General features: G+C 38.9%; 1 protein-coding gene across 1 annotated transcript; it reads left to right on the plus strand.

Moving 5' to 3' along the window:
- The first annotated feature begins 11683 nt into the window (after positions 1-11683).
- On the plus strand, positions 11684-14863 carry LOC127859791 (uncharacterized). The gene has a single exon (XM_052397296.1). The coding sequence runs from the start codon at positions 11684-11686 to the stop codon at positions 14861-14863; it is 3180 nt and encodes a 1059-aa protein (XP_052253256.1).
- Positions 14864-20614: the final 5751 nt, after the last annotated feature.

Below are 20614 nucleotides of genomic sequence, written 5' to 3' on the forward strand. Positions count from 1 at the left end.
AGTTAATACCTTGTGAGCATTATGGCCATTGAAGATCTTAATGTCCCAAGAGAAATGAAGATGCTGGAACCAACAAAAAAAATACAAAAAACAACGCAAACAACAACAATGACAACAATGAAAAAAACGGAAACGAAAACAGATGACACAAGATTAACATCGGAAATCAGATTAGAAACACCAAACACACGCGAATCCCCAAGGAAGAGTTGACAATCAGCTGATCTTAATTGTCACAGTGACAGGGATAGACCCGGTTCGCCTACACAACTTGGAGACGGATCGATCTTAATCTTCGCGACGGCTGTAACCGGTCCGACTTGAAGCGACAGTGTATTCGCCGCGAGGAACAAATTCAATACTACATCAACGACAGACCGGACTTTAAAACAACAGGGTATTCGCCGCGAGCGACTACTTCAATACTACGTGGAGGACAACAGATCTACTGATGTCCAACGGTGAACAGACGAGTTCCACTACATCCCGATTGACTTTTACATTGTGTAACAATAACTAATGTTTTCTATTTCAGCAGAGACGCTTGTCAAATAAAATCTTATGGTTATCTGCATATTTTCCATCATATATGTGTTTAGATGAATGATGTTTTCAAGTACTTCGTAATTAGATAATTAAAAAGATTTTGTTATATCATAAAATAAACAAGAGCACCGCCTTGAGGGTGCAGACCGCCCATCTATTTTCCTTTTAAAGGTGAAGGGACTAAGGGACTCTCATTTTCCTTTTAAAGGTGAAGGGACTAAGGGACTCTCATTTTCAATCACAAAGGAGGGAGGGGTGGAGTGAAGAGGGGTGTATAGTGTGGGGGTGTGGAATTTATTACATTATCTTCCAAAAATGCGAAATAAAACGAAAAAAAAAAAAAAATTCGGGGGGGGGGGGGGGGGGGGGGGGGGGGGGGGGGGGGGGGGGGGGGGAGTGGGTGGGGATTCTTGGGTGCAATGGTTGGACGTTATTTCAAACATAAAATAATAAAAATAAATATTTGTGTTTTTTTAACCGTTTCAAAAAAATTAAAAATTGGGGGTGGGGTGGGGGGGGTAAAGTGTGAGGGTGTGGTGGTAATTTGTGAGATGATCTAAAAAAAAAAAAATTAGGGGGGGGGGGGGTGATTCATGGGTGTGATGGTTGGACGGTATTTTCAAACATAAAATAATAAAATAAATATTTGTGTTTTTTAACCGTTTCAAAAGAAAAATTTGGGGTGGGGTGGGGGGTATAGTGTGAGGGTGTGGTGGTCATTTGTGAGATGATCTTAAAAAAAAAAAAAAATTAGGGGGGGAGGGAGGGGGGGTGGGGGCACACGGGATGGTTTGGGTGGAGTCTATTGTGGTATGTCAGGTAAGAGTAGTTTTGTCAAAGTATCAATCCAATCTAATCATAAATATAGAAGTTATGGCAATTTTAGCAAAATGTAATAATTTGACCTTGAGAGTCAAGGTCATTCAAAGGTCAAGGTAAAATTCAACTTGCCAGGTACAGTAACCTCATGATATCATGAAAGTATTTGAAGTTTGAAAGCAATAGCCTTGATACTTAAGAAGCAAAGTGGATCGAAACACAAAATCTAGCCATATATTCAATGTTACTAAGTCAAAAAAGGGCCATTATTCCGTAAAAATGACATCCAGAGTTATGCAACTTGTCCTTTTACTGTACCCTTATGATAGTTTGCGAGTGTTCCAAGTATGAAAGCAATATCTATGATACTTAAGGGGTAAAGTGGACCAAAACACAAAACTTAACCAAATTTTCAATTTTCTAAGTATAAAGGGCCCATAATTCCGTCCAAATGCCAGTCAGAGTTACATAACCTTTCCTGCACAGTCCCCTTATGATAGTTAGTAAATGTTGCAAGTATGAAAGCAATAGCTTTGATACTTAAGGAATAAAATGGACCTAAACACAAAACTTAACCAAAATTTTCAATTTTCTAGGTATAAAAAGGGCACATAATTCTGTCAAAATGCACGCCAGAGTTATCTAACTTTGCCTGCCCTGTCCCCTCATGATAGTAAGTAAGTGTACTAAGTTTGAATGCAATAGCATCGATACTTTCTGAGAAAAGTGGACCTAAACGCAAAACCTAACCAAAATTTTCAATTTTCTAAGTATAAAAAGGGCACATAATTCTGTCAAAATGCAAGCCAGAGTTATCTAGCTTTGCCTGCCCAGTCCCCTCATGATAGTAAGTAAGTGTACCAAGTTTGAATGCAATAGCATTGATACTATCTGAGAAAAGCGGACCTAAACGCAAAACTTAACCGGACGCCGACGCCAACGCTAACACCGACGCCGACGCCAAGGTGATGACAATAGCTCATAATTTAAAAAAAAAAATTGATGAGCTAAAAACAAATAAATTAAGGGGGAAGGTTGTGTAACTTAACAGCATATAATGTTAAATAAAATATTAAGGGTTCTTTAAAGAAAATATTTGAATGTTAGAAACAATAAAAACATAAATGAAGTTTGGAAATTTAATAATAAATCTTTGTGATATATTGGCCATGATTATAGAATTTGAAAATTATTATTCTTTCATTTAGATCTCATGCAAGTAAAAACGAGACATACCTTAACATTCATTGTTTAAGATGACTAAATCAACAATTTGAAAGGTCAAAGATAATATACTCTAGACGAATGAATCTTTTACTCAGCAATGTGTATTTAACAAGGTATCCAAGTTGATAAAATGGTCAAAAGTACTGCCGTGGGAATTCTAATCTTATTAAGTTATCTCTTGAATCCATTGAACTGTGCGAGTACGGACGATTACAATAATATCTTATTATCCATCACCAGACTGCCGCGATGAAGACGATTACAATTATACCTTATTATCACCAGAAGTAATAATGGGTAAACACGTTAATAATTTGGTTACACAATTCCCGGGAAGTGTCATTTTGGAACAATACTTTAGCGGGAAGCCAATCGGCAAGTAACAAGTAGTAAGGGAACTCTTTGACCAAGCCAATCAGATATTAACAAGTATTTATTTAAACGCTTTGACCGATCAAATATGTTGTAAGAAATATTATTATTTTAGGTTTATGTATAGATGTTTTGTGTGGAGAAAACAACACTCTGCGCTTAGATTTTGAGGTGAACAGATCAAGAAAGATCCAATCATGTAGTTGGCAGACTGTACTTATATATTTGAAAATATGAACTTTATCAGATATTAAATTGGACTGGAATTCACATATGGCGTTGTTGTTGAGTATTTCATTCCACATTGTTATACAGATAAATTGACATTAATGAAAATGGACTGACTTGCAAAATGTAGTTAATGCGAGTCACGTCATTATGGCAATATGCGCATGACGTGTAATCAAACAATTAGTTACACACTGTTAAATGGAGAGAAATGAACTTTGTTTGTTACTGTGTGTTCGCCAGGAACAATAAGCGATTATGTGACAATTCGAAAAGATATCGCAACCTGAAACACTGGTGATATACATTATGCAATCTGTTCTGGTTTGTTGTATTAAATATCACCTTTTTGACCATTTTTGACAGATTCTGGGCAACTAACAATATTTCAAAAGCCATCACTTATTTTGACTTGAAACTTTTTCTGAGAAATTGTAATGTTTGGTGAAAGCAGTGAAAAAAAGTGGAACACGCCACCATAATTGTATTTAAAAAGCCTAATCTAGTGACCCAATAATTTTGTTATATATAACATGTGCAGATATGTTGGGTCATCAATAAATTTTATTGATAAATGCTGATCACATGGAGATAGGATGGATGTAAATGACCAGGCTTGTTGTTTTTGTACATCCTATTTGGTTATGAGTTTCTGTTTGACTGGTAATGTAGACCAGATGGAGACTACCACTCAACAATATAATATATATTTCTTGCAAAACCCGCAGAACTGTATTTATTTTTATTTAGGTCCTGATCTCATCGAGTCTGAGAGTATTGAGTCAGATGAAGGTGTGGATGCCATGGAGACTATGATCACTGAGTCAGATGAAGGTCATTATCCAATTGTGTCCGAGACAACATCTAGTGGTAAATTATTAAAAATATGCATTTTTTTTAAGACAGGCTATTGTACAGCATTAATTTTTCATTTGAAATTAACAATAGCTTGAACTGACTGTTATCTCAGCCCTCAATCCTCCAGACAGGCTACGACACTCAGATCAGCCTATGGAACATCGCCAGGCAAACCTGTGAAAGTAAAATGGAAGTGATTAGACGAGCGATATGGTGCACCAGAGCTTGTGGCTGAGGCCATGAGAAAGAAACTTTATGACCTCCCCTACATCACTGCTAAAGATCCGAAACTCCTCTTCAATCTGTTAGACATTTTAACTGAAATTGAACGTGTCCAGCAAGATCAAAAGTTCAAACCCCTGTTAGCATTCTACAACTCATCAGCAGGTGTCTCTCCAATTATCTCAAAGCTTCCACACAATATGCAAGAAAAGTGGATCACCCGAGAATCATCGCACAAGGAAAAGCATATTAGGCAAACATCATGTGTATTTCTAAATTATGCTGATGTTCTGTTTTTCCTATCAATTTTATTATTTATACAGTTTGGAATCATAGTGTTTAATTTATATTTACATACAAAAATGTATATCTTATTTTCAATTTAAATAATTATTTAAACTACCAATGAAAGGCTATGGCTTAAACATTTTTAGTATTAAAGAAATTAAACTGAACAATAGTAATATGTTTGCAAGGTATATTTTATTTAAGGAATCATACACCAACACGTGGAATGGAGGGTCTGCTTTAACATCGGTGAGATAGAACACATAGAAAATCTGAATGACGAAAAACAAATACAAATCCAACACAATGGCAAAATATGGTATCACATTATTTACTTATGTTTATTATATTTTATAGATATGGACGAGCTCTACTGAGCAGTGACTTATTTGTTAATGACTGTAAACGAACACAGTGTCTATTATCTGGACAGTTTGTTCATCTTGAGCTGTCCCTGTCCCAGCATGCTACAAAGATGGTCTGAAAGACCTTGCCCTTTGCCAGCATGGAATCCACCCAGGAAGTTAAATCACTTTGAGCATATGCGAATCCAAAGAGATTGGAAGGTACCATACAAATTAGAAAAAAAGAGCAACAGGAAAACATCATCTGTACATGTAAATTATGTTTTATTTTACCTATCAATTTATTATTCATACAGTTATGATGGAGTCATAGTGTTTAATTGATTTATATTTTATTTTTAATTGAAATTTATATTCAAACTGCTGATGAAGGCTATGGCTTAAACTTTTTTAGTATTACAGAAATTAAAATTAAAATGAACAATATTATGTTTACATGGTATATTTTATTTAAGGAATCATACACCAACATGTGGAATGGAGGATTTGCTTTAACATCGGTGAGAAAGAACACATAGAAAATCTGAATGACAAAAAACAAATACAAATCCAACATAATGGAAAAATATGGTATCACATTATTTACTTATGTTTATTATAGTTTATAGATATGGACGCGCTCTACTGAGAAGTGACTTATTTGTTAGTAACTGTAAATAAACACTTTTTATGATATTGTGCGCTATGAACAAGATCCCACATCAACATCTTCATGAGGAGGAGTCTATTATCTGGACAGTTCGTTCACACTGAGCGGTCACTGTCCCAGCATGCTACAAAGATGGTCTGAAAAACCTTGCCCTTTGCCAGCCTGGGAAGCAATCAGAGAGTTTTATCACTTGGAGCATATGTGACTCCATAGGGATTGAAAGGTACAATACAAATTAGAAACAAAAGCGTAATAGGCAAACATAAATGTGTACACGGATTTTAATGACTGGTTGGGTTCATTTGCTGATCAGGGACATTCAATTTCTGCTCCCGAGACACAGTACGCGCCTATGTCAACTTTGGCAGCTACAGGGCAGTGCAGTACTGCCATCTCCGTGCCCTTGTTGTCTACACCTCAATCGGTGGTGGCCCCATATCCCAGGATGGCTGTATCTCAGTCGGTTATCACCTCATCCCATGCACAGATGGCGAACACGGTGGCACAAGACCAGATTTGTGAGGCGATCCGCCAATCGACGGTCCAAGTGGTAAACACTATCCAGGAGGGGCACAGGGCAGTAGTAGAGGCCATCAATGCGAGCAAAAGGGAGATGCAGCTGGTAGTCCAACTCTTAAACAAGAGATGTGTTTGTCAGAAACACAATGCCCCCTATTGCCCCGCTTTGAAGCCATATATTTGACCTTTGACCTTGAAGGATGACCTTGACCTTTCACCACTCAAAATGTGCAGCTTCAGGAGATCCACATGCATGCCAAATATCAAGTTGCTATCTTCAATAATGCAAAAGTTATTGCAAAACTTTAACCAAGGTTAAAGTTTTGGGACACACACAATTAATTAATGAATGACAGACTGACAGGCCAAAAACAATATGCCCCCGATCTTTAGATCTGGGTGCATAAAAATGTGCAGGACACTCTGCAGAAAACTGAAAAATGATAGCGCATTAAGACTTTACCTATTGCCAGTTAACTGTTGTGAGAGTGCGTTATTAACAGTGACAATGACATTTGTTATATTTTCATATTCAAATGGTTCTTGCTTTAAAACTACAGTTCATGTTTGTGTTTAATATTAAATGACATCATTTAAATGGAACTGTCTTATGAACGTTATAGCCTACTACAGGAGCGCGTAGTGACAATCGCAGTTAAATTTCTTAAACAAAATTGTTGTTTTTTATGTGTTTTTAATGTTTAATTAACTTTGAATTTTATTGAAATGTTTGTTGGCAAAGGGAGTTTAGCCAAATTTAGTGGGGGGTAATGATATGAACTTAGGTTCAATGAAATGTATTTACCTTTTCTTTTAAATACTTTTCTTTGCAGCAACATTCCACTAGTCAGTGTGTTAAAACAAACACAATAAGTAGAATATGTATAAGAATCTGACTATTAACAGATCCCTTAACAATATTTTATAGATATGGACGAGCTCTTCTGAGCAGTGACTTATATGTTAATGACTGTAAATGAACACTTTCCAGGATATTGTGTGCTATTAATAACAACCCACATCAACATCTTCATTAGGAGGAGTCTATTATATGGACAATTTGTTCACACTGAGCGGTCAATGTCCCTGCATGCTACAAAGATGGTCTGAAAGACCTTGCCATTTGCCATCCTGGAAAACACTCAGATTATATCACTTGTAGCATATGTGAATCCAAAGGAATTGGAAGGTACCATACAAATTAGAAAATAAATCGTAATAAGCAAACATGATGTGTATATGTAAATTATCCTGAATGATTTCTATTTTCATAAAGCATTTTATAATTTAAACGGTATGGAATCATAGTGTTTAATCTATATGATGAAGGCTATGGCTTGAAAATTTTTAGTATTAAGAAATTAAAATGATCAATAGTAACATGTTTGTATGGTATACTTAATTTCTTTTTAAAGGAATCATACACCAACACGTGGACTGGAGAATTTGTTTCAACTTTGGTGAGAAAGAACCGATGAAAAATTTGAATGACGAAAAACAAATATGAATCAAACATAATGGAAAAATATGGTATAACATTATTTACTTATGTTGATTATACTTTATTCATATGGACGCGCTCTCCTGAGCAGTGACTTATTTGTTAATGACTGTAAACGAACACAGTGTCTATTATTTGGACAGTTTGTTCATCTTGAGCTGTCCCTGTCCCAGCATGCTACAAAGATGGTCTAAAAGACCTTGCCCTTTGCCAGCATGGAATCCACCCAGGAAGTTAAATCACTTTGAGCCTATGCGAATCCAAAGAGATTGGAAGGCACCATACAAATTAGAAAAAAAGAGCAATAGGAAAACATCATCTGTACATGTAAATAATGTTTAATTTTACTTATCAATTTATTATTCATACAGTTTGGAGTCATAGTGTTTAATTGATATATATTTTATTTTTAATTGAAATTTATATTCAAACTACTGATGAAGGCTATGCCTTAAACTTTTTAGTATTACAGAAATTGAAATTAAAATGAACAATATTATGTTTGCATGGTATATTTTATTTAAAGAATCATACACCAACACGTGGAATGGAGGATGTGCTTTAACATCGGTGAGAAAGAACACATAGAAATTCGAATGACGAAAAACAAATACAAATCCAACATAATGAAAAACTATGGTACCACATTATTTGCTTATGTTTATTATATTTTATAGATAAGGACGCGCTCTCCTTAGCAGTGACATATTTGTTAATGACTGTAAACGAACACTTTCCAAGATATTGTGCGCTATGAACAAAAACCCACATCAACATCTTCATGAGGAGGAGTCTATTATCTGGACAGTTTGTTCACACTGAGCGGTCACTGTCCCAATATGCTACAAAGATGGTCTGAAAAACCTTGCCCTTTGCCAGCCTGGGAAGCACTCAGAGAGTTATATCACTTGGAGCATATGTGATTCCATAGGGATTGGAAGGTACAATACAAATTAGAAACAAAAGCGTAATAGGCAAACATATATGTGTACACGGATTTTAATGACTGGTTGGGTTCATTTGCTGATCAGGGACATTCAATTTCTGCTCCCGAGACACAGTACGCGCCTATGTCAACCTTGGCAGCTACAGGGCAGTGCAGTACTGCCATCTCCGTGCCCTTGTTGTCTACACCTCAATCAGTGGTGGCCCCACATCCCAGGATGGTTGTATCTCAGTCGGTTATCACCTCATCCCATGCACAGATGGCTAACACGGTGGCACAAGACCAGATTTGTGAGGGGATCTGGCAATCGACGGTCCAAGTGGTTAATACTATCCAGGAGGGGCACAGGGCAGTAGTAGAGGCCATCAACGCGAGCAAAAGGGAGATGCAGCTGGTAGTCCAACTCTTAAACAAGAGATGTGTTTGTCCGAAACACAATGCCCCCTATTGCGTGGCTTTGAAGCCATATATTTGACCTTTGACCTTGAAGGATGACCTTGACCTTTCACCACTCAAAATGTGCAGCTTCAGGAGATCCACATGCATGCCAAATATCAAGTTGCTATCTTCAATAATGCAAAAGTTATTGCAAAACTTTAACCAAGGTTAAAGTTTTGGGACACACACAATTAATTAATGAATGACAGACTGACAGGCCAAAAACAATATGCCCCCGATCTTTAGATCTGGGTGCATAAAAATAAGCAGGACACTCTGCAGAAAACTGAAAAATGATAGCGCATTTAATAAGACTTTACCTATTGCCAGTTTACCGTTGTGAGAGTGCGTTGTTTTTATTGAAATGGTTCTTGCTTTAAAACTACAGTTCATGTTTGTGTTTAATATTAAATGACATCATTTAAATGGAACTGTCTTATGAACGTTACAGCCTACTACAGAAGCGCGTAGTGACAATCGCAGTTAAATTTCTTTAAAAAAAATGTTGTTTTTCATATGTTTTTAATGTTTATTTAACTTTGAATTTTATTGAAATGTTTGTTGGCAACGGGAGTTTAGCCAAATTTAGTGGGGGGTAATGATATGAACTTAGGTTCAATGAAATGTATTTACCTTTTCCTTAATATACTTTTCTTTGCAGCAACATTCCACTAGTCAGTGTGTTAAAACAAACACAATAAGTAGAATATGTATAAGAATCTGACTATAAACAGATCCCTTAACAATATTTTATAGATATGGACGAGCTCTTCTGAGCAGTGACTTATTTGTTAATGACTGTAAATGAACACTTTCCAGGATATTGTGTGCTATTAATAACAACCCACATCAACATCTTCATTAGGAGGAGTCTATTATATGGACAATTTGTTCACACTGAGTGGTCAATGTCCCTGCATGCTACAAAGATGGACTGAAAGACCTTGCCATTTGCCATCCTGGAAAACACTCAGATTATATCACTTGTAGCATATGTGAATCCAAAGGGATTGGAAGGTACCATACAAATTAGAAAATAAAGCTTAAAAGGCAAACATGATGTGTATATGTAAATTATCCTGAATGATGTTCTACTTTCATAAAGCATTTTATAATTTAAACGGTATGGAATCATAGTGTTTAATCTTTATGATGAAGGCTATGGCTTGAAAAATTTTAGTATTAAGAAATTAAAATGAACAATAGTAACATGTTTGTATGGTATACTTATTTTTTTTTTTAAAGGAATCATACACCAACACGTGGACTGGAGAATTTGTTTCAACTTTGGTGAGAAAGAACAGATGGAAAATCTGAATGACGAAAAACAAATATGAATCAAACATAATGGAAAAATATGGTATAACATTATTTACCTATGTTGATTATACTTTATTCATATGGACGCGCTCTCCTAAGCAGTGACTTATTTGTTAATGACTGTAAACGAACACTTTCCAAAGATATTATGCTGCGCCATGAACAAGAACCCACATCAACATCTTCATGAGGAGGAGTCTATTGCCATCCTGGGAAACACTCAGAGGATTATATCACTTGGAGCATATGTGACTCAAATTGGATTCGAAGGTACCATACAAAATAGAAAAAAAGCGTATGGTAACAGGCAAACACTTGTGTATATGTAAATTATGCTGATATTCTATTTTCATCAAGCATTTTATTATTTAAACAGTGAAGTAGGGCTGATCCTCTCCCTTTTTGATTAATTATAGAATTACATTTAAGAATGTTATGATCATCAGTTTTATATCCGAAGACTGAAAAAAAGCGTATGGTAACAGGCAAACACTTGTGTATATGTAAATTATGCTGATATTCTATTTTCATCAAGCATTTTATTATTTAAACAGTGAAGTAGGGCTGATCCTCTCCCTTTTTGATTAATTATAGAATTACATTTAAGAATGTTATGATCATCAGTTTTATATCCGAAGACTGAAAAAAAGCGTATGGTAACAGGCAAACACTTGTGTATATGTAAATTATGCTGATATTCTATTTTCATCAAGCATTTTATTATTTAAACAGTGAAGTAGGGCTGATCCTCTCCCTTTTTGATTAATTATAGAATTACATTTAAGAATGTTATGAATGTAACCACTGTATTACTCAACATGTTTACCTGGTATCCCCAGTGACTTCCAGGAAAGGCTGGATGACAACCATGAAAGAATGGCGACGCTGGACAGACAGATGGCATCTAGGAAAGACTAGAACAGGTGCTAGGTGGGCCGGCACCCCACCTGGCTGTTCCTGTGAGGGAACAACCTACACGAGCTACAACAACAAATGACGGAAAACACCCCCAGGGTCTCCCGAGAGGGGGGGAGGATGAGAGACCCAACCGGATGGACACAATGGAATCGACAAGGAAAGAACAACGGACAATGACCGATACAGTGGCCTGTGCATGTGGGAAAGTCTGCAAAAACTTTCGAGGGCTAAAGATTCACCAGGCGAGGAGCAACTGTCAGCAACCTGATAGATTGAGGCAACGCAAAGGGTTACCTGATAAGACGAGGGAGAAGACTGGTCCGGTGGCCAACCATAGTACCAGAAGTCTCTCAGCACCAGTTTTGTCACTAACTGGAAGTGGTTGCTCGCCTGAAGAATTGCAGTCCTTAGAATCCTTAGCAGAGACAGAAAAAGCAGTTGGGAACAGTTGAGAGGATGAACTGCTGATGACTCAGACAGACAAGACAGAAGAGTCTCCAATCTTCAGCCAATTCATAGGAGAAGAATCCCCAATATTTCCCCCCAAGGCTAGAGAAAGCCCGGCTGTCACTCCCAATGAACAGAGCACAGACCAATGGTCAACAAAAGACAGAAGGAAAGTCCCCAACATCACCAAACGCCAGAAGATATCTTGGCCAAGAACCAATGACAAGAAGTGGGATATGTTCGACAACGATCTTGACATTATCCTTCAGACCACTCTCCAAGGTAGGGTAGAAAGGAAAATCAACATCTTGACCACCCTAGTCTACTCACTGGGTCTTGAACGATTCGGCACTGATGAAAAGGAGAGACAGCCGAAACCAGCTCCTAACCCAAACAGGAGGGAACGTGAAAAGAAGAAGGTCAGGGAAGAGCTTAATTCCCTGAGAAAGAGATACAAGAAGGCCAATGAAGTAGAAAGGAAGGGACTGGTGAAGCTTAGAGAAGAGCTTAGATCTAGATTGAAAATCTTGACAACAGCAGAACGACTTCGGAGGAAACGTAGAGAACGAACAAGGAAAAGGGCAGCTTTCATCGCAAACCCGTACAAGTTCACCAAGACTCTGCTTGGCGAAGAGAGGGGAGGTAGCCTTCAAAGTGACCAGGAGGAAGTAGCCCAGTACCTAAGAGAAGTCCACTCTGACCCAGAAGGGGCCCAGCCTTTAGGTGACTGTGACAAGATAACACCTGCCGATCACCCTCAGTTCCCATTGGACCTGAAAGAGCCAACACTCCAAGAAGTCAGAGACGTTGTCAAGAAAGCAAGAGCCTGCTCTGCTCCTGGCCCAAGTGGTATTCCATACAAGGTCTACAAGAAATGCCCAAAGCTGCTGAGAAGACTTTGGCTCCTCCTTAGAGCTGTATGGAAGAAAGGCTCGGTTCCAGAATGCTGGCAGGCAGCAGAGGGCTGTTTTTCCCCTAAAGAGAAAGACTCAAAGAATGTCAAGCAATTTCGAACCATCTCACTTCTCAGTGTTGAAGGGAAGATATTTTTCTCTATCTTGGCAAGACGGCTTACCATATACATGACCACCAACACCTACATTGATACATCAGTACAGAAGGGTGGCATCCCTGGATTCTCAGGGTGTGTTGAACACACAAGTGCCCTCACTCAACTGCTTCACGAGGCTAGAATAAACAAGAAAAACCTGACGATTGTGTGGCTAGACCTCGCCAACGCCTATGGCTCCATCCCCCACCAGCTAATCCAAGAAGCACTACAGCATTACCATGTACCGGAGCATGCAAGAAGCCTCATACGGAGCTACTACAGCAATATCCACCTCAGGTTCTCATGCAAGAGCTTCACAACATCTTGGATATCGCTCGAAAAGGGTATAGTCACAGGCTGTGCTATTTCCGTGATTCTCTTTGTTATGGGAATGAATATGATCCTGAGAGCAGGGGAAAGAGAAACACGAGGGCCACTTACCAACACAGGCATCCGCCTACCAGCAAACAGAGGATTTATGGATGATCTCACCATCACCACAGAAACCCATATCCAAGCTAGATGGATCTTGAAAGCCCTAGATGAGACTGTGACATGGGCAAGAATGGTTTTTAAGCCAAAGAAGTCCAGGTGTCTGGTAGTTAAGAAGGGAAAGGTTACGACACAGTTCAAGTTATTCATCCAAGGCGAGGAAATCCCATCATTGGTAGATAACCCAATCAAGTGCCTAGGTAAATGGTTTGATTCTACACTCTCAGACAAGAGCAGCAAAGGAAGAATCCGGCAACAGCTTGAGGAAGGTCTCCAGAGAATTGACAGAGCAGAACTACCAGGGAAGTTCAAGTCCTGGATCTATCAGCACGGTCTACTACCAAGGCTTGTTTGGCCTCTGATGGTCAACGAGATACCAGTGAGTCTAGTTGAGCAACTTGAACAGGCAGTAAGCAAGCACATAAGAAGATGGCTAGGGCTGCCACCATCGTTCAGCTCCATAGGACTATATGGAAAGTGTACAAAGCTGCAGATGCCACTGACATTCCTAGTAGAGGAATACAAGGTAGCAAAAGCAAGGCTGTTCCTAACACTACGGGACTCGGCAGACCAGAAGATCAGTAAAGCTGGAATAGAAATCCGAACAGGGAGGAAGTGGTCGGCAAGCAAGGCAGTTGAACAAGCCGAGAGTAGTCTGCACCACCAGGTCATTGTTGGAGCTACCAACAAAGGTCGGGAAGGCCTAGGGCATGGGCAACAGCCCCGATGGGAAAAGGCAGACAGCCAGGAAAGACACTCCATGGTACAACAGGAAATCAGAAGGTCAGAAGATACCCATCGGTCTGCAAGATCTGTGCAGATGGGCCAACAAGGTTGTTGGAGTCGATGGAATCTGCCAGAGAGAAAGCTGACATGGAGTGAACTCTGGCAGTATGAACCCCTCCAGCTGTCCTTTTTACTGAGATCAGTATATGATCTTTTGCCAACACCAACAAACCTTGAAAGATGGAAGCTTAGCGACGACCCAAGCTGTCCACTATGCAGCCAGAGAGGGACACTAGCACATGTACTCTCATCCTGTCCTGTTGCTCTCTCTCAAGGTCGTTACAGATGGAGGCATGACCAAGTCCTGTGGGTGCTTGCCGACATCCTGGAGCAAGAAAGAAGGAAGGAGCGGAAAATCAACACCAAAGGGCCAGGTAACATCAACTTTGTCAGGGAAGGACAGAAGGCAAAGGGTAGCCAGAACACAAGCCTGCTACAAGAGGCCAGACACTGGGAGATGAAGGTTGATCTCCAACAGAAACTTGTATTCCCAGATGTTGTTCAAACAAACCTACGCCCTGATATAGTCATCTGGTCAACAGCTCCAAAAAAGATGATACTCCTGGAACTGACTGTCCCTTGGGAAGAAAGAACTGATGAGGCAAATGAAAGGAAGCGGTCAAAGTACCAAGAACTGGCAGACATGTGCAGGGAGAGAGGGTACACCACCTGGATCTTCCCTGTAGAAGTAGGATGTAGGGGCTTCCCTGCACAATCTGTGTGGAAAGCGCTAGGAGCTTTGGGCATCAAAGGCAGCGCTAGGAAAAGCTCTGTACGGGCCCTTGGCAAGGCGGCAGAGAGAGCGTCCAGTTGGCTCTGGCTACGACGCAATGAAACGACATGGAAGCCATCACAGACGAGCAGTGATTGATCACCACTGCTGCCCCGCCATCAAGAGGGTGTTCCGAGATAAGGGGCGAAACACCTCATGACTGATGGGAACTCGGCTGATGACGTCTGTGTTACGCAGTAACCACTGTATTACTCAACATGATCATCAGTTTTATATCCGAAGACTGAAAAAAAGCGTATGGTAACAGGCAAACACTTGTGTATATGTAAATTATGCTGATATTCTATTTTCATCAAGCATTTTATTATTTAAACAGTGAAGTAGGGCTGATCCTCTCCCTTTTTGATTAATTATAGAATTACATTTAAGAATGTTATGATCATCAGTTTTATATCCGAAGACTGAAAAAAAGCGTATGGTAACAGGCAAACACTTGTGTATATGTAAATTATGCTGATATTCTATTTTCATCAAGTATTTTATTATTTAAACAGTGAAGTAGGGCTGATCCTCTCCCTTTTTGATTAATTATAGAATTACATTTAAGAATGTTATGATCATCAGTTTTATATCCGAAGACTGAATATCCAGATCATAATCACTTTTTGGTTGTCTGTCTTTTTTTTGTTTAAACTCTTGTGCGATCTTTAGGATCACAAATGTTTAAAATCATATGATAAAAAAACTATCATGAATAGATTGAAATTATAGTAAATACTCACGTGTAACCTATACATAATGTATCTTTATGATTGTGTGCTGAAAACGATTTTGTTAATTACTTGTTGTTTTCTATTATCGAATCACAATGTCGTTGTCGGCTTCGGTGCTTGGTCAAATTTTGCAAGTATACACAATTCTCCTATTGTGAATGGGGTAGAAAAAAAAACTATTATGATTAATTATTGTATTTGATTTGAATTTTGGTAAAATTCCTATTAAGTATTGCAATAAGTTTAAACAAAGAAAATGTTGAATATTATAATATTCTTGCTAACTTCTTGTAAAGTGGGAAAAAAAATTGCTTCCTTTTATTAACTATTATATTTACGCTTAACTATACTATTTTGTAGAAATTGATTAATCAAGGCCAATCTTCCCAGAAACTTGCGACTATCAATGCCCAGTTTCAGGGTGCAGTGCCTCCGGGTTTGTCAAGCTAAAGCAGTACAACGAGCACTGGCAGAGAACCCATGTCCGGAGCAATCGGATGTACAGATGTCTTGTGTGCTCGTTTACAAAATTCAGGCTCTGCAAAGCTAGGACGCATACCCGCGCCTTAGGTCATCGGCATTGTTGCACTGCAGTCAAAGTTTACAATGGGCATTTCATTGCCAGGGGATACCTTACGGCCGAGGGCAGTATCTTAAGAAGAGCGTGCAGCATTAACAGCACCGAAGAGGGCAGGCAAGGCTTGGCCGTGAGAAGAATGTGAACTTGGACCTTGTGGAGTATTTCACTCAGCAATGGGCTGAGGTTCATGAGGTTGGACTACAACAATTAATAATTTAAACGTCATTGACAATGTACATTACAAGATAGGATCTCAGTGCACCGACTTTTGTAGTTTGTGGGTGAATTCCAGACAGATAAAAATGATTGTATCACATGTGTGTTAAATATTTTGTATGGGCTATTGACTTTACTGGAATGACTTTCATAAATTCTTAAATAAATTCATTTCATTCATTTATTTTTTAAGGGAGGAGGAATGTAGAAGGGCTGATTCTCTCCCATTTTGAGAAATTATTTCCCTTTTGTTATTAAAACTATAATATGATGTTGTTTAAGGTGTTTGTGCATGTTGTCGTGTTGGGTGGGTGCATCTTAGAATTATATTCTAGTAGAGGGTGGGAGTGGGGTTGTTTTTGTATTGTTATATGTTTGTCATACATATATTGTTTGTACCCTTAACTTTGGGAAGTTATCTTACACTACATGAGTTATTGCTCATATATAGGATGACACCTTGGAGCTGTTTAGTATTCGTATTGAATTGAATTTACCAGCCATTAGTGTCAGTGATGCCGTTATTAGAGGAGTTATGGAAATGTTTTGTAAGACTGGGATCAATCAAGTGGATGTGGTGAAAACACTTAAAGATGCAGGGATTAACCCAGAGGATATTCAAGCAATATCTAAAGGACAGTCCAATCAAAGTGTGGAAGTAGCTTTCAAATTTTTGGATTGTATGAAAGTCGTATCGACACTCAGGCGTAGGTGAGATCACGGGCACAAAACATATGAAATTTCACAGTTAAATGTGAAAACAGTCATGTTGAAGGTACACTGGTTACCAGTTTTCTTTGACCCTGACGTGTTGAAGAAAGTGTTTTCGAAAATCGAACAAGTGATCAAAGTTATGGAGGACTATTTTGAGTATGAAGGAGTCCAAATTGCAACTGGAGTAAAACATGTACTCATTGAAGTAGAAGAGGAAAAATTAAATATGATACCACATCTGCTGAATTTCAGATGTGGAACCAGAGCACTGGTAACCATTTACGGACGTCCTCCCCTATGCCTCCGGTGTCGTTCCATTGGGCACATCGGGAGGAACTGTCCGGGACAGATTCCAATGGAAAAAGAGCTCCCCAGGGTTGAGGAAATTGTTAACACACAAAAAGAAATTCCAGCAGTGCAAACATCTGCGCAGCTGGAAAGGCAAAAACAGGTGCAGCCAGTGGCGTTAAATTTGACGCAGCCGGCAGCAACTGGTGTTCAACTGGAAGAGCGACAGAAGAGGCAAACGGAAACATCTGAGGCTCAACTGGCAGCGCAAAAAGCTGTGCAGCCGGAAGAGCCACAGAAAGGACAACCAGCGGTGCAGCAGACAACACCTGCGACTAAACTGGCTGCACAAAAAGCTGTGCGGCCGGAAGAGCAGCAGAAAGGAAATGAAACGTGAGAAAAGGCAAGAAGTCCGGTGCGAAGAGGGAAGTACAACTGGTGGCGCAAAAATCGGCGCAGCCGGTTGAGCTTCCCTCAACGCAGCTGGATTCCGATTGTGAAGAGGACAACATGGACACAGATATTCGCGGGGAGAGACGTGGACGATCTGGTGAGGAGGACCCATCCCAACTCCCCAGAAACAAATACAGGATAAGGCCCGAGACAACCTCGTCACCTGACCGCACAGGATTGTCCGGTATGTTAATGAGGGAATATTTGGAATCGTTGCTGGAGACACAGTCTCCACACTCGGAGTCCATGTGAATTGTATATATATATATATATATCTATATCTATTCAAAAATGCATAAAATAAAAATGAAAACAAAAAGGATGACACCTTACAAATAAGGTACGAATGGAATCTAGAATTCCACTTACTTGAAAGATTTCCCAGTTTCCTAGAGTGAAAATAAAATGTTTAATAATTCTATATTCTTCGCGTTCCCTGACTCCCAAAAGCCTTTTTAGGTTATAGTTAAGTGAACCTTAGACTATAACAACAGTTTGGAATCATAGTGTTTAATTTATATTTTCATATACAATGTATTTTACTTTTAATTTAAATTTATACAAAAACTACTGATGAAGGCTATGGCTTAAACATTTTTAGTATTAAAGAAATTAAAATGAATAATCGTAACATGTCTGTATGATATATTTTATTTAAAGAATCATACACCAACATGTGGAATGGAGAATGTGCTTCAACATCGGTGAGAAAGAACCGATCGAAAATCTGAATGACAAAAAAGTAAATGTATTTGTTTTCGATTAAGATTTTTGTACTTCCATAAACATATTTTGTCATTTAACGAATATATGTTAAATATGTACTTCTTTATCAACAAAAAAAGAAATAACACCATACACAATGAAAAATAAAGTGCCATAGGGATAAGAGAAATGGACCCATAAACTTTAACAAGAAATGAGTCAGTTTCGGCAGCTATTTCACAGGCTGCTAGAACTATGAGCACCCATTTCACAAGATAAAAAGGAACCTAATGGGATCCTGTGAACTGGAGGATGAGCAGCAGCGTAGATGGGCAGGTACTGTCACTAACATGATGAACGAAGGCCCCAGGATGATACTGAGAATAAAGAAGATACGACCAGCTTTCTCTGTTACCTTGAGTCAGATCCTCGGATAATACTGAGATTATGGAAGGTATGACAAATATCACTAAAATGATGAACGAAGGCCCGAGGATAATATTGAGACTGAAAAAGATACGACCAGCTTTCTCTGTTACCCGGAGTCAGATCCTCGGATAATAGTGAGATTATGGAAGGTATGACAAATATCACTAAAATGATGAACGAAGGCCCGAGGATAATATTGAGACTGAAGAAGATACAACCAGCTTTTTTTGTTACCTAGACTCAGATCCTCGGATAATACTGAGATCATAGAAGCTATGACTACTATCAATAACAGGATGAACGAAGGTCCAAGGATAATACTGAGACTGTAGAAGATACCACTAGTATTTTCTGTTGCCACATGCACATGGTTCGTAACTATTACTGACATGATGGAAGAAGGTCCGAGCGCAACTCTGAGATTGTAGACAGTACCACAAGCCTTCCCTGTTACCGGGAGCTGCAGCTGAGGTACAACAAGAACAGAATATATAGAAGATGTTGACAATACAGGTTGGTGAAAAAAGAAAAGAAATGTGTCATAGACACTGATGTCACACATGTTTGCAAACAGACAAATCAACTGTACATTCTACAATTCACAACAAGACAAAGGGTTATCCTACGAAATAGCATGTCACATATAACATTCTGTTGTTTTTTATCAAAATTCATATTCACCAAGAGGCCAACCGTGAGGCATGTGTCCAGAGTGGGAAACTCTTCGCGGCCTGCCAATTGTTTATAAAACACGTGGCTTTTGTGAACATTCCGAATCCTAATAACATCACGTTGAAATAGGGTCTTTAGGACCACACATCAAGTCAGCACAAGAGTCGTGCAGAGCACGCATGCTATTGCAGTTAGGAGAACAGACACGCAACAAACGTCTGCAGGCACCGAAAAACAACTGACCCCTAAAAATGTATGTCCAGACAGTTGTAGCTGAACCTGTTCAAATATCATTAATTTCCAAGAGTATATTTATCAAGTAATTTTGCTGTGACTCGATGTGTTTAGGCCATAGAAAAAAATATGTTTGTTTCCAATAACCTGACCGACCCTAATTTTTACCGCCTACCGTACACTTTTTTCCCGCTCCGAGTACGAAAAAATTAAGAACCAAAATAATGTAACACTCATCAAGTTTGAAAGAAATTGAATATGAATTATGTTGATACGGCTTTACTCGTTTTTTTTATCGTAAATTACTTAATCCAATATGGCGTTGTCCACATGCTTGTTAGCCGTAACAATTGCAAGCTGCGGACACCTTCAGATCTGGATTGCAAAATTCAAGGTTCTGTTGAGGAATCCTTTGTAAGAGGCACAGTTACAACCTTTGTGAATGATAGTGTACTTCAGACATCATCCCCCTTTCGACATGCCGACCAGTTGCAGAAGATTTTAGATTATGTTCAAAAGCCAATTATCCTACTAAAGTATACAGATGGGGGAACTGATCAGAGGAATACATTAGAGTCGGTAAAATGTGCAAGCATTTCTCTGTTCAGGGAGTTTGACCTTGACATGCTGATTGCTGTTCATTGTGCCCCGGGACAAAGCTATGTCAATCCAGCTGAAAGAATTATGTCTGTACTGTGGCGTCTCATCTGGATCCAAACTGTTTGCAAAGGCCTTTAAAATTGGGTTCCCACACTGAAAGGGTTAAAGAGAAAATTGAAATTACAATCTTGTGGACATACTGACTGGTCATTTTCAAGTAGGAAC

This window comes from Dreissena polymorpha, chromosome 15 (genome assembly GCF_020536995.1).
Source record: "Dreissena polymorpha isolate Duluth1 chromosome 15, UMN_Dpol_1.0, whole genome shotgun sequence".
NCBI lineage: Eukaryota > Metazoa > Mollusca > Bivalvia > Myida > Dreissenidae > Dreissena > Dreissena polymorpha.